At 39.1% G+C, this 13,922-nt stretch overlaps 1 protein-coding gene and 1 long non-coding RNA gene across 29 annotated transcripts; one reads left to right on the top strand and one right to left on the bottom strand.

Moving 5' to 3' along the window:
- Window positions 1-236: 236 nt before the first annotated feature.
- On the top strand, window positions 237-10,254 carry LOC135608011 (uncharacterized). Of its 28 annotated transcripts, none has more exons than XR_010485368.1 (10): window positions 237-522; window positions 854-955; window positions 2,346-2,473; window positions 3,405-3,510; window positions 5,905-6,719; window positions 7,913-8,029; window positions 8,139-8,884; window positions 8,959-9,124; window positions 9,227-9,836; window positions 9,929-10,254. It is a non-coding gene; the product is annotated as an uncharacterized LOC135608011 (long non-coding RNA). The 28 variants fall into 28 exon arrangements; XR_010485367.1 differs by having other exon boundaries at window positions 2,343-2,473; window positions 5,909-6,719; XR_010485366.1 differs by having other exon boundaries at window positions 2,343-2,473.
- Window positions 8,074-13,515, bottom strand: LOC135608010 (PHD finger protein At1g33420-like). Its single transcript, XM_065100400.1, has 5 exons — window positions 12,864-13,515; window positions 12,380-12,506; window positions 9,960-10,178; window positions 9,202-9,810; window positions 8,074-9,107 (listed from the first exon to the last, which is right to left on the bottom strand). Exons 1-5 carry the CDS (start codon window positions 13,225-13,227, stop codon window positions 8,273-8,275), a joined length of 2,154 nt encoding a protein of 717 aa, XP_064956472.1. The 5' UTR covers window positions 13,228-13,515; the 3' UTR covers window positions 8,074-8,272.
- Window positions 13,516-13,922: the final 407 nt, after the last annotated feature.

Genomic DNA, 13,922 nt, shown 5'->3' with positions numbered 1-13,922 from the left:
TTTTTTTACTTTAGAAACAAGAAATCAAACAATAGATGATAAGTGGTACTTTAAATATTTAAAATTTAGTATATTCTCAAACTTAATGGCCATCATGTTAATAATGATTAACCTGAATATATGGAACCAACATTAACAACAACAACAACAATATATATATATATATATATATATATATAAGCAAAAGATAAAAAAACGTAAAAGGAGTCCGTCTATACTCTCAATCGCACCCGCGCGGTGGTTAAAAGGTAAGCGACCCAAGTCGCATCCGTTTCCTCCTCGCCTTCTTCCCCTCTTCTTCTTCCTCTTCTTCTTCTTCATCCTCCCCATTCTATTGTCTATCTTTCTATTGAAGAGCGCACACGAAATCGACCGCCATAGCGAAACCATCTCCGCCGCAGCCGATCCCCCAAGAATTGGATTCCAAGGGATCCCTCGGCGCCCTCTCTGTGGCAATTCTCACAGTTCTCTCGATCCCGTGCATCATCCCGCATCCGCCGATCCCTTTCCCGCCACCATCAGGTCTTTCCTGAGCAGCTCTCGGGTTGTTCTTTCCTCATGAATCTTGATTCGTTGCTCAAGTTTAAGTTGCATGGTTTGGTGATCGGTTGGTTTGGCTATGGATTGGAAGCTGCACCGTTGGTTTTTCTTGCTCTTGACTTGTCTTCTAGGGTTTTCTCCTCCGTTTATTCCTTCTTCTTCTTCTTCTTCTTCTTCTTCTTGATGGATTGTTTGTGAGTTTGGGGAATTCTACGGAATCGATCATCGATTCGTTCGAAATTTTGTCCCTCGTGTGAGTACAATTTTGGGATAAACTTTGATGTTGAGCTATTGATTCGATTTCATTGTTTAGGTATCATTTGAATCTCATATGATGGGGGCAACTTCTGTCGTAACAAGAATTTTTCTTGATGCGATTCTAGAATCTAGGTTATTAATCAGCATATCTTTTCTTGTGAGTACCTGAACTCATAATTGTTCTTTCAATAGTCACTTTTTCTTTTTGATTGAAAGATTTGTCTTAGAATAATTACTTATCTTAACTGCTCACTTAATGATGATTCCGGGTAGAGAAGTTGCGAAACTTTGATGCTTAGACTTCCTTCAGGACCTAATATATGATAGTTTGGTAATTTTTCATGATATGTGGCAAACTACGACCCTATTGGCATGTTTGAAGTTGCAATCATACTATTCATTTTGTTTTTCTTGTTTGAAGAACTTCTTTGACCCTATTGGCTTGGACAAACATACATTCTGCTTGAAGCTTAGACACTAACCAGCAATGACCATTGTTAAAAGTAATCTTTATTTCTTACTCATGCCACTGGAACTTTCCTTTCCTTGGCCTTTAATTTGTGGTTTCTAACATCTTGACCAACTTGCGGCTTAGGTGTTCTTACTTGTTAGAACCATTTGAAAATTGATGATAAAAAGACCTGCATAATTATGATGATGTTAAAATGGTTGTGATTCGTAAATTTAAGCATTATCAATGTATGTGAAGTATCTGCGGTTCAATTTTTGATCAAGCACTTGCACCCAAGTTTTTTCACTTCTGTGGTAAGTGATTCATTTCTCCTTTTCTTAGAAATGTTGTGTTCTGATTTTCTTGTTTCAATTGGCTGCATGTAAGTTAGTTTGTCTTCCACGAAGAGTATGATCTCTTCTTCTTTTTTTCTCCTTTTTCAAGGCAAAAAGAGGCATATGTCTATTAAACTAATCAAGTTATTTTCTCGATTTCCTTTCTTTCTCATTTATTCTAAGTGTCCACATAATAGGACTAGCGGAGGCACAGTTTATTTGATTTTTCACATTGGAATTGCATTACTTCTCCTGTGTGACCCTAGTATTTATACCTTTTTATAGGCATCATAGTGTTCAAGCTTCCTTTTTTTTTCTTGCAATTTGTTATTAATCTTATCTCACATAATTATACTGAGGTATGCTGAAGGCGAAACAGGAAATTTCTAGACAGGGCACAATCTCAAAATTCACCTTTCAAAAGCATATTTAGCATCGACTTACACTCCTTGGTAGGGGCTAGAGTGATTTGTTGCAGGTTGGGATAAATTGATAGTCACTCAACCTAAAGCTTATTTGTAAAACTGAAATAAGTATACCAAGCTTGACGATTGGATCTGCAGCATCGAAAAGACTGAACTGGTTGATATGTTAATATTTTGTTTCTTGCTTAAAAAGCGAGGAGTCAGGAGATTGAGCAAACATACTGTTGCCTTCATAAGATGTAACTTAGAAACACAAAGCATTAGACTGAGATAAGCTTACCGGTAACACCTTCTTTTTCTTTCTTTCTTTCTTTCTTTTTCTTCTTTTTCAAGAAGGAGAAGATGCGTATATGGTGAGGAAAATCCACTTATATCAGGACAAGGCAACAGGGTATTATGAATCAGTGATGAAATCAATGCCTCCTGCTGCCAATTTGTTGAAGGAAGATTTGAGTGTAGAAGAGGTGTTGAATATCTTTTCCTTTTCTTCTCCTTACTTTAATGATATTCTCATTTTATTACACCTTTTGTACCTTGTTTTTCCTTTACCAACTGCCAAAATGAGTTGCTTCACTTGGTGAGCTATGTAAAACTAGTACCCTCAGAGTCAAAGCTATGTGAGCTCCTAATTTCAATCATGACTGCATTCTATTTAAAGTGTACCAGACTAAATATGTGTGATCATAATCTAATCATTTCTAAGTGAGCGATCTTTCAGGTGATCTTGCACCATCTTCAGCCCAAAGCTGATTATTACGAACATATTCTGGTGGCTGTTGAGCCCTTTTGGAATTTCTATCCATGATTAGCAGTTGCATTATCACTCAACAGTTTTCTGGTAGAATTATTAATCTGCTTTCTGTGAATTTCTTCCTGTTTAAACTTGATCTGTAATTTTAGTTTAAGAAATTATTAAGTTGGACTTATTTCATCTCAGACTGGTGAGAGATATTACTCTGTGGTTGTAAGGAACTAAAGAAGAACATAAGTGGTCGGTCCTGTAGCAAATCATACTTGTAATAGTAGAGCATCTAAAATTAAAGCATGTAGGCTATTGTAGCTTTTAAATACCACTCCCTTATTTGTCACTGCAAGGGTCATGTGAATTTATGTATTTGGAGCCATTATTCTTTTCTTGAACTGTTAAGTTGATAGCTTTTATGCTCTTCCTTTGCGAATACAATTGAATGTTCTTTTTCATTTAGCTCCTACTTATTCAAGATAACTATTTAGCCAGTCCATTATCTAGCTATTGCTTCTCATATGTTCTTCTTATAGGATGTTGTTTTACTTGTGAACTTTAGGTGCTTTCATGTATTCTTCATTTCCTTTTGAATTAAGTCATTTCTCTTTGTCTACAAGTGTTTTCTGATAATATAGAATTTTCTGTTGCAGTTCCATTCTGTCCTCTACATGACATCTTTTTTATGGAATGGAGGCCACAATTGAGTATCACTTGTAGCCTCGTCATGCAGATGGAGGGATAACAAGTCCAACTGAGGTATCTTTTGTGGTTTGAATTGCTATTCTGGAGATTTTTATGACTTGTACTTTGTTATCATATACTATTTTGATATTGATATGAGCTGTTTAGTTAGATTTTTCCTTTTAACATGATATAGTTAGCACATTGCATGTGAAAGTATAGAGACACAGCAGCTTTCACTGGCATCAATTAATTCATATGATGTAGCATTCTGATGGTCTATCAGTTGGATGCTAAATTTATTAACTTGTATTATTCCTTTGATATTTTTGAGAATTAATCATGGATAAATTACATCAAAAACTATCTAGGTAGTTTCAGCAAGGCTACAGTTCGATTATATATATATTAACTTTATTGGAAATATATGATAAACTATCCAAAACCTTCACTTTCATGTCCGTAAGAATCTTTCATGAATTTTGGAATCAAAATAATGAGAAGAGAGCAACAAATTTGTATCTCAAAACAATGGTTCATTTTGGGCCTTGATCTGTGGAAATGTTTGGACTTTGATCAAAGATTGGGTATGTTGAGACTGATGAATCTTTGGAGTTCCCAACACGACCCATCAGAAGTTGCGGGTGGGAAGTAAAACTATAATGCAATCTCCAGAGTTAACACCTTCGTTAATAGATGGTGGAATTAAGGTAATACTACTGACGTGTTGATGCTAGAACAATGTCAAATTCTGCTGTAGAACCATTCAAGGACTTGAATGCTAAAACATATCAAAGATCTTGGAGGATAGTTCATGAAGGAAATTGTTATGATACTTGAGTATTATACTAAGATTAATTCTGATTGTAGGAATTTGGGAAAAATTAGATAGGCAAATGCCTCTATGGTTATGTTCTTGGTGAGAGTCCATTTGTTCAGGAAATATTAAATTTATGAACGCCAGATGGAGTCTAATTGGTGAAGTCAATTTCTGTATATTAGATTCAATGGTGAAAGTTCATGATAAGAAACTATTTGGCAAACTCTTAATAATGCTGGTGACATGTTTAAATAAGAGATTTATAATCGACGGATGGCAGTTAGGTGTTGTAATTGCAAGGAATGGATCATATAGAGATCAATTATTTTTAGAAATCAGGCAGTGAAAATTGGGTGGAGGTTAAATTTACTGTGAACAAGGGTTGATGATGTATATTATGAGATAAAATTGGTTAATTTATTTAAGAACATTGGATTGATGCCATCTAATCTTTTCAGAAGGTTGTTTCTTCTGTAGAGAATATTGGAATGTTGTCAAATAAGGAGACTGTTCTGCATATTAAAAGTGTCTAAGAAGAAATCTAAATGAAGACAACAATCATGTTAAAATGGTTGAGAATGATGGTTTATTTGATTATATGATTATGATATAGCATAAAGTAGGGACATCTACTTGGAATGATATTTAGAGGTGTAGCAAATAATTTGCTGGCTGTTCAGACTGGCAGTGGACTGAAGAATTGTACTAAAAGTAAGGGACTGATCCAGTTTAGACAAAAGGGATGATTTGTATATTTAGATTTCCAGTAGTTCTATCATCTTCAGAATAGTTAATTGAATTAGGGAAGCTCTTCTACTCAGTCAGGGATTGTTATTTACATGGAACTCAATCAGTCTGCCTATGCTATAGTATTTATACAAAAAAAGTAGGGAAGAGGCAAAAATAAGGGTAGCGGTCAGGTCTGTCTTGGTAGAAAAAAAGAATGTTCATTCAATGCTGGAATGTCAGTGTTCTAAATGATCCCATAAAACAGAGAAGTTGAAAATTGGGGTAAGAACAATTATTTGAAGGTTTAAGAGAACATACTGCTTATTTTAATGTTCTATGGACATATTGTAAGAGAACATACTGCTTATTGTAAGAGAACTACCTCAGATTCTTTAACATTGAACTAAAATTGAGAATCTTTTGCAGCTTATTAATGACATGGAAGATTTCGATTAAGGGTTGCAAGATGTCTTCTGTTGTTCAAAAGTTAAAGCTGCTAAAGAAAAAAAATTCTGAAGTACCGATTTTTTGCCAGAATTATTGATTAAAATATAAAGGTTCTCTTTTTACAAAAGAAGCTGCAAAGTAACTAAACTGATAAGAAATTACAGAGCTGAAAAAACCATCTGCTTAATATGACTCTCTAATTAGAATAATGCAAAAGCACAGGGTTGATTAGTTTCAGTCTTTAGATAACAGCCTAATTCTCTTTTACAATTTTAATCAATGCCCAAAGGACCATAACAACTTCAAGTAGATAACAGGATTAGTGATACAGATAAAAGCTGAAGGTCATGTAAGTAGAAGGTCGGTCGATCCAAATAAATTGGAAGTTTTGTCCTGTACTGAGGATGAACAAGCTTTTATTTATTGAAAGTAGAATATCTAATGAAGAACTTAACACAACCATTTTCTCATAGAAAGGGATCAAGCCTGTTGAACCAGATGGATGTATCAAAATTTTATCAGCATTGCTCGAATTCAATTGGTACTGAGGTGAGTGCAGCAATGAAAGAATTCTGCATCAGTGGGAAATATGCTGAAAGCAATTAATGATTCGTCTCTTTCATTAGTTTCTATAGTTAAAGCTCCAAACGTTTTGCAGGATTCTCACCTATTGCCTGTTGCATTGAAATATGTAAATGCATATCTAGGGTATATTCAAATAGAATACAGATGGCGATTAAGAATTTGGTTCAGTTTGCACTATAAGGAATTGAAAATTTGCTAATATTCAATAGACTCAAGAATTGCTTCAAAATTATCACAGGGCTCAAATTCCTTCAAAAGCAACTATCAAGTTAGATTTGCTGGTAGCATACAACTCAATTCTTAAAGATATCAAGATACAACTCACTGCTAAGAAGGTATTTGACTTCTTTTCAAAATTCAAATAATTGAAGAACTCTAGGTTTGCAGATGACCTCTTACTCTTTTGTGATGAGAATTTAACTCACTCAGGATTTTGCTATTCAAATCAGAAGCTTTGTGGGTTTGTTGGATTGTCAGAATATAGTTAAAGGATCAATTTATATAGAATGTTAAAACTATTTTATGCCGGTCTACATGTGTCTTGCTAGTGTTGCTTTGTCAGGGTAAACAGTTGGAGTCATATGGTCTAATTATAAATAAATATTGCCTCTGTTTTGCGTATGTATGTTTCTCTTGCAACAGATGGCTAATCTGACAAACATTCAAGAATGCTGGAATAGGGGTTTGACTGTTCTACAATAAGGTAACTTGTACTGCTGATTGGTTGTTTTGTTGTATGTTCTATTACTTGAAGCTTGATTTTTTTTTTTTTTTTTGGGTAAGTCTTGAAGCTTGATCGAGCCTTGGCGTAATAGCAATGTTTGTATCAATGACTTGGATGGTCAAGGCAGTGATTTAAAAAGGCGCTCGGGCGCTCGCCTAGGCGCTCGGGCGAGGTGAGGCGAGGCCCGAGCGCCTCGCTTCACTTCCAAGTGGCGCGCTTCAAAGAGGCGAGCGCTCAACCTAGGCGCTGGGTGCTTCGGGCGAGCACCTAGGTTAAACCAGGTGACCAAACCAGGATTTTAGGTCTGGTTCGGTCTCCGATGCTTTAGTTGGTTCAATCGAACCAACTAAAACCGATATCAGTTGTCGCTACCCAACCCTAACCTTGTTCGTTGCCGCTCCCGCTCCCGCTACTCGCTGTTGTCGCTGCTCGCTACCGCTGCCACTCCCGCTATCGCTGCTCGTCGCTCCTGCTGTTGCTGTCGCCGCTTGCTGCTCCCGCTACTTGCCGCTGCCGCTGTCGCTTCCTCTTTTCTCAGTCAACACCCCCTTACACTCCTTTTCCTTCTTCTCCTTTTGTATACTGTTAACAGGATACAGTATACTGTTAACGGTATACTATATACTATATTATTAACAGTATACTAATAATAGTATTTATATTTATTAGATTAATAATATATTATTTTGATTTTATATCTTAGATTTTTTTAATTTAATAATATATTTTATTTAAAATTTTAAATAATTATGTTTATTAATTATATTTTATATTTTTATATTTTAACGTCTCGTTTCATTCGGGCGAGCGCCTAGCGCTTTTTAAATCACTAGGTCAAGGTTAGTGTGACTTTTGTGGATACAGAGTAAAGCTAAGCTGTATACAAACAACTTTATCTGTTCTTGTATTGATGGGAGTCGTATTCAATTTACCCGATCTGATTTGGCTCTATATTCACTTTGGCTGCCAATCAAGTCACATATTTCACACACCAGAAAATGTTGTCACTGGCCTTGTAGCCCTGTTCTACTTGTTGGAACAGAGTTCTTGTCCATCGGAACTGTCCATTAAACTCTTGAGTGTCCAAGACCTATGTTTATGGTGGTTAAATTTGCATGCACTCTTTGCAACATATAAACATGTTATTGATATCCTTTGAATTGCATGTGCAGGTCCTAGCATTGGAAACAAAAATGAGCTGATAAGTCACATTCGCAGATGACAGCTCCTGCATGTTCTGAAGACAACAAGAAGAATGTAGTAACACGAAGACATGAACACATTGAGGAGTATGATGTGAACAGTTCCAACCATTCCGAGATATAGACAGTACTTGTTGGTATGCACAAATCACACCTCAAGCTTCATTAAAGTTCCATTTCCACTGGTTCTATGCAGGTGAAACAGGAGCGGAAAAGGAAGAAGTTCGACAGCAGATTAAAGATTATTAAACAGGCCAGAACTGATTCCTCATCAGCTCTCAGATCTATACACACATACCTCAGATTATACAAAACACGAATCTACCCCCATTACCCCACTGTTGTCAGCCTACCTACACTCGTCAAGGACGGGCCTATTTCATCCTTGCATCTCCCGTTGGGTCTGTCATTTTTTGGCCGCCCAACTCCTCTACCTCTGTACTTACGAATGCCCACACATTTTTTACAGACAAATTTTGCAGGCACCTCCTCAAAATCATCAACCCCTGCACACCTCGTGTGCTGCCACACTCCACAGGCGTCGCAGGCCATCATCCTCTCTCCATCATCGTCTTTGGCACCGCAGACACAGTCGACGATCCAGTTATCGACTCCCCGTTCCTTCCTGAACAGTCCCAGACTTTGGTCGATCCCAAGGAACCTTCCTCTCAACCGAGCTACCCCGTAGGAGCCGAACAAGGACTTGACGGGAGTCACGTCACTGGCTTCTTCATGGTCGAGTAGCTGCTCAGCTTGAAACCTCTGGAATACCAAGTAGGTCTCTTGGAATGTTTTCGTCACCTGCAGCTTGAGATCGGCGATGGTGGCACCTGCTGATAGAATCAGGAGTTCCGGTGGGGGAGCCGTGTAGTCCTCTGGATGGTCGACCAACTTGACGTGGCACCAAAGAGCCGTCGCAGATGATGGATTTGGAGGTGACAGGTACGATACAGACTCATCGTAATGTCTGATAAATTGCTTACAGTCGAGAAGCTTAACTGCAGAGCTGAGGGCAGATTCCCTCAAGGCACTTGGCTTGTAGGGTTGCATGGAGGCCGGGTTGAGCAGGGCATCGTAAAGGAATTTAAGGTCATGGATGAGATGGTCAGCGGATGGTCTCGGCAAACACTGGGCGGAAGATTGCTGGTTATCAGCTGCTTCAAGACTGAAATTTAAAATATGGTAAGACAGACGATCTCCGGCAAAAAGAAAAAAAATGTTGCATAAAAAACGAAATGCTAAATATTTACTTCACTAACCGGTACTCTATGGCCTTTGTCTCAGCGTTGTAGCGGGCAGTGACTACCATTCCATCGCCCACGGTCTTACCGACCACTCCCCTGAGGCAGCAGTCGAGCAGCTCCCGCGGCTCGATGGCGTAGCATGCGGCCCCTCGAAGAGCGCGCCAGGTCACCCACCGGGACCCACCAACAGCTCGTAGAACCTTGACAATGAGCTCTTCCGCCGGTTGTAAGCCATCCCTTGTCAATGCACACAGCACTCCAGCCACTGGTTTCTTCCCTGCAGGACTTTCAGACTTAGCCCGCTCCGGGGCTTCGTGGAGTTGATGCAACACACAGCGGAAAAGGTCTCTGACAGTCACCGGTTGCTGATCCGAGAGCGACCTGTACAAGTCGATCGTGTTCTGGAGGGGAGTCCGAGGGTAGCCGCCGCGGGAGAAAAAGATGGAGAGCGGCACCTTGGACAGGGTGTCCACGGCCTTGTGGTAGGACTCGGCGGTGAGGGCAAAGCTACCAGCTCCAAACTTGTACCCCCAATTCCCGTACCAGGGATGGCCTGCAATGACGGCGTGGAGGAGGCGGTAGTCCATTCCGTGTTTCTTGGATATGTCCATGACGCTGACCTTCCTGTCATAAACAGAAACATCCACCTGGTAAGGCCACATGCGGGTAAAACAGTGTGCTTTTAAGTATGTTCAGCAAGCAATTAACTTCTCGGGCATTCGAATGTAATGACAACTCGCAGGTCCAACCATGCCTGAAACAACTCGACGAACCTGACGCGGAGCATCTGACACAGCCGGTCCCAAAAGCTCATAATATCACATCCTGTCAAGTATTTAGAACCACCCTCTCTGCCGTTTACTCGTAGAAGATGGCCGAATCCGTTGGCATGCACAATTCCATGCAGCAAATTAGTAGAATCCTCCAACTGCAGGTATGCCCGATCCTCAAAAGTGTCATCGGTCGTCATCTCACAATTGCATGAGTAACACCTGCAAAACAAAAGCGTCCCGATCATGTTAGTCATAGGTACATAATAAAAGCTTTGCATTTTTCAGTACATAGAAAGTCTACCAGTAGCATAGTATTCATCAGAGGAAAGATGCCAGATATAATTCTCATGAAACGTAGCCACAATAAATACCAGAGCCAATCCAAACTGGAATGTACTTGCTTCCTAAATCCAGAATTAATCATATTTCTCAAGCTGTAACATTACTATCCTTACAAATATTAACTCTATTTACAAAGCAAAATTTTCATCAAATCAACCTATATGAATAGATTGTTACTTGATGGCTAACATGCCTAGCCACTAACATGCTTTAACAAATGTATTAGTCAGTCAATTTTAATCCTTTTACTTGGAGGAATTGTAGCTCTAGATAATGAAAAAACAAAAGGACCACAGCGCTCAAAGAAATGACTTGCTGGAAAGCAAGTGAGATACTCTCTTGCTGCCACATAAAAAAAGTTATCAAGGAACACAATAGGAATTGCTTCGCTGCAACTTCACCTGATAGGAAAACAACCAAAATGTTTATGCATTACTTATCAACTAAAAATATAAACATAAGTGACATTTGTATATTGAATCATTTGCATATGAAATGCGACCATAAGAGATGGTGATTGCATCACCCTCACAAGATCCAGATGGCCATTGCCTCAAAGGAATCTTCTAAATCTTAAAGCCAATAATTTTGACAGATAAGCCTTATACACCAAAGAGGACCTTTTGGCTTAAGATAGAAAGGGTTAATCAGGAAGCTTTTTGCAACAATTCATATAAACAGAAAGTCTCGTATATTCACGAGATTCAACCTTTACAACACTAAAGACCACTCCCAAGGAAAATAATGTTTCTGAATCTTCTGAGAAGAATATTTATAATGGTGAGCTCATCTTATATGAATGACGTGATATAGGAGACTGGATATGCTAAGCTTCTTTAAAGAACTCTAGATATACACATTAGAGATTAAATACCATATTCTTGACCTTCTTAAAATTCACAATTATCTGACACCACTACCAAAGAAATAGGTTCTTTTTAAGTATTATACTGAATGTGCACTGACAGGTAAGACTGTACAAAGAAACTAATCTTCCAAAGAAACCCACTATAACAATAGAAAAAAGAATCGGTCTTTGTATAGAAATGCAAGAAACTTGTTCTGCAAGACAGAAGGAATATCAATCCAAATATGTCATGATGCTGTGTGCAGTAAAACCGTCTTCATGAAGAACATAGAAACGAAGGTAAAAGTCTGATGTTAACACTCACTGAAGTCAGATGTTAACTGAAAGAGTGCAAAATTGGACCACCTCCAAATTCAATGAATGAAAAATGTACCCTTCATAGGTCATGCAATGACTACTACAAGGATGTCATTACAATCGTAAACCAGACAAAGGAATTCATGCAAATTAATGTGTTTTTTTTTCAAATGTATAGAACTAATGCTGTAGTTTTATTGAACATAAGTAGACTGACTTGGCTTATATTATGTCATACATATCCAAAAGTTGCACAGAAAAGGAATAATAAGTGTTCTAAACAAGATTGAAAATCCTTACTAAACAACAATCACAAGAACTGGTAATTTGCTAATCATCCAAGCTCCTCTCACTTGTCCGACAGTTTTACCCATACCAAGTATGTGTGCAATCTATAGCTAGATCATATGACATGTTGAAGATCAAATGTCAAATTAATACCCTGAAAAGTAAAAGGTGATTAAACATATTGAAATAAGGCATCCAATACAGAGACCAAAGATGAAATCATATATCCCAAGTTGTCCTATTCAAAAAGGTACACGTCCTTGTGTTCAATTTGTTTCAACTGATTCATTGGTTGTTCCTTTCAATGTTTCTGCTTTCATGACCAGAAGAGTGGTCAGACTACCCATCAATGCAAAGGTGCAAGCTATTGCAATCAACAAAAAATCGTTTAAACATCTTGTGTACCAATCATTTAAGCCACTGATGATGAAGCACATAGTCATGAAACTGAACCAACATTGGTTTATCCTAATCAGATAAAAAGATGCAATACTATTTGCTTTAACTCAAAACTTGCCAACATAAATAGTTCCTGTCAACTCAAATACAGTCCCACCAGTTATATTTATATAATCATCTGTAGACAAATATTCAAGTAGCAAGCAAACCAAAGAGCAGTTCCCACCTTAAATTAGACAATGACAGCAAGGTCCCACATCTGGTGCAGGTGACACCAGACGTCGACATTGAATTCTTATCATTTCGGATTATGAAATGGTAGCGCTTCCCACAAACCGGGTGATCGCTCCACCCTGCCGATTCACCAATTAAGCTCAGCAGTAGTAATAATAATAATAATTAGATATATATATATATATATATATATATATATATATATATATATATATATATATATATATATATATATATATATATATATATATATATATCAGACAGTTGTGACAATCACGAACCAAACGTGACAGCTGTCAGTCCAAACCAGATGGCCAGATCTGATCAGGTCAACCGAAAAATAATAACAGAAAAATATCCATAATTTAAAATATAATTAAAAATAGAAAATATATGGCATATAATATATAAAAATAGAAAACTTAGAGGAGAAGCAATCGAAGGAAAAATGAAATGAAAAATAGGTGAATACTCACCGACGACTCGGCATTGGTCGCAGTATATCGACTTCGATCGCGGCACGTCCTCCTCCACCACGTCGAGCGCCACCTCCGCCGCCTGGCCGTCGCAGTACCCGGCGCAGCCGCCGCCGACCCGGAACGCCACCCGCCACGTCAGCAGACGCGGCCCATCACCGTCCGCGGCCGAGGGGTGGGGGAGGATCGCAGGCGGTGGCGGCGGAGGCGCCGCGGGCCGGCCGTGCCGCGCGAGGAACGCCCGGATGTTCGCTCGGAACGGCCCGTCCAGCCCCGCGCCGTCGTCGGGGAACGTGAGGAAGTCGCAGAGGTCGGCGGTGACCCGCCGCTTCGCCCGCTTTAGCGGCCGCTCGTTCACTACCATGGGGCCGCCGGATCGCGTCGGGACCGTGGCCGTGGCCGGATCTCGTTGGTACGCCGGTTAGGGTCCGGATCGGGCTTGAGGAAGAAGCTAGAGAGAGAAAGAGAAGGGGGAAGCGAGAGGAGCGGATCGATCGGGTAGGGTTTGGGACGCAGGCTTCTAATAGGGGATGGGGAGGAAGAGGAGAGGACGGAGAAGGGGAGCGGGTAACCAGGGTTAAGGGGTCGGGTTAAGATTGGGGTTTCCAAAAAGAGGGCGGGAGAATTGGGGAAAGGAAGGATCGCGCCCTAATTTTGGGGGTCGTTTTTCTCTTCCCTTTTAAATAAATAAATAATATTTAGAACGGGGAATAATTCAAGGCGGTGCGGGGACCCGCTCTCGGTTCCGGTGACCTCCGTTAAAGAAAGATAGCTCCCTAAATTTCCTCGATACCCTTGCTTTTGTTATCGGATCGGGTCCGTACGAAGATGGTCCGATATGATAAATCATGGGTCCCAACCCATATTGGAGTTGTGAATGTGAGTTAGTATGCTTTATGATGTATGATTAATACAATAAATGTTCCTAAAATCAATTAGTTTGTAGATAAATAGGTGATAGAAATTTAAGTAAATAAATAATAAAAATAAATTTAATCAAATTAAATCCATGTGAGAAATAGGATCCAAGATGAGGTTGATAAGAGCTCAAATGGATCC

This window comes from Musa acuminata, chromosome BXJ2-3 (assembly GCF_036884655.1).
Source record: "Musa acuminata AAA Group cultivar baxijiao chromosome BXJ2-3, Cavendish_Baxijiao_AAA, whole genome shotgun sequence".
Classification (NCBI taxonomy): domain Eukaryota; kingdom Viridiplantae; phylum Streptophyta; class Magnoliopsida; order Zingiberales; family Musaceae; genus Musa; species Musa acuminata.
The sequence above is the reverse complement of the archived record's forward strand: the minus strand, read 5'-3'. Positions and strand labels throughout refer to the sequence as shown.

What these genes read in the sequence shown, in the direction of transcription:
- LOC135608010 (XM_065100400.1), bottom strand. Translation starts at nt 13,227, where the DNA reads ATGGTAGTGAACGAGCGGCCGCTAAAGCGGGCGAAGCGGCGGGTCACC. An exon ending in TGTCAGATGCTCCGCGTCAG is followed by an intron (nt 9,811 to 9,959) that starts GTTCGTCGAGTT and finishes TGTTTATGACAG; the next exon opens with GAAGGTCAGCGTCATGGACA. An exon ending in ACAAAGGCCATAGAGTACCG is followed by an intron (nt 9,108 to 9,201) that starts GTTAGTGAAGTA and finishes TTTAAATTTCAG; the next exon opens with TCTTGAAGCAGCTGATAACC.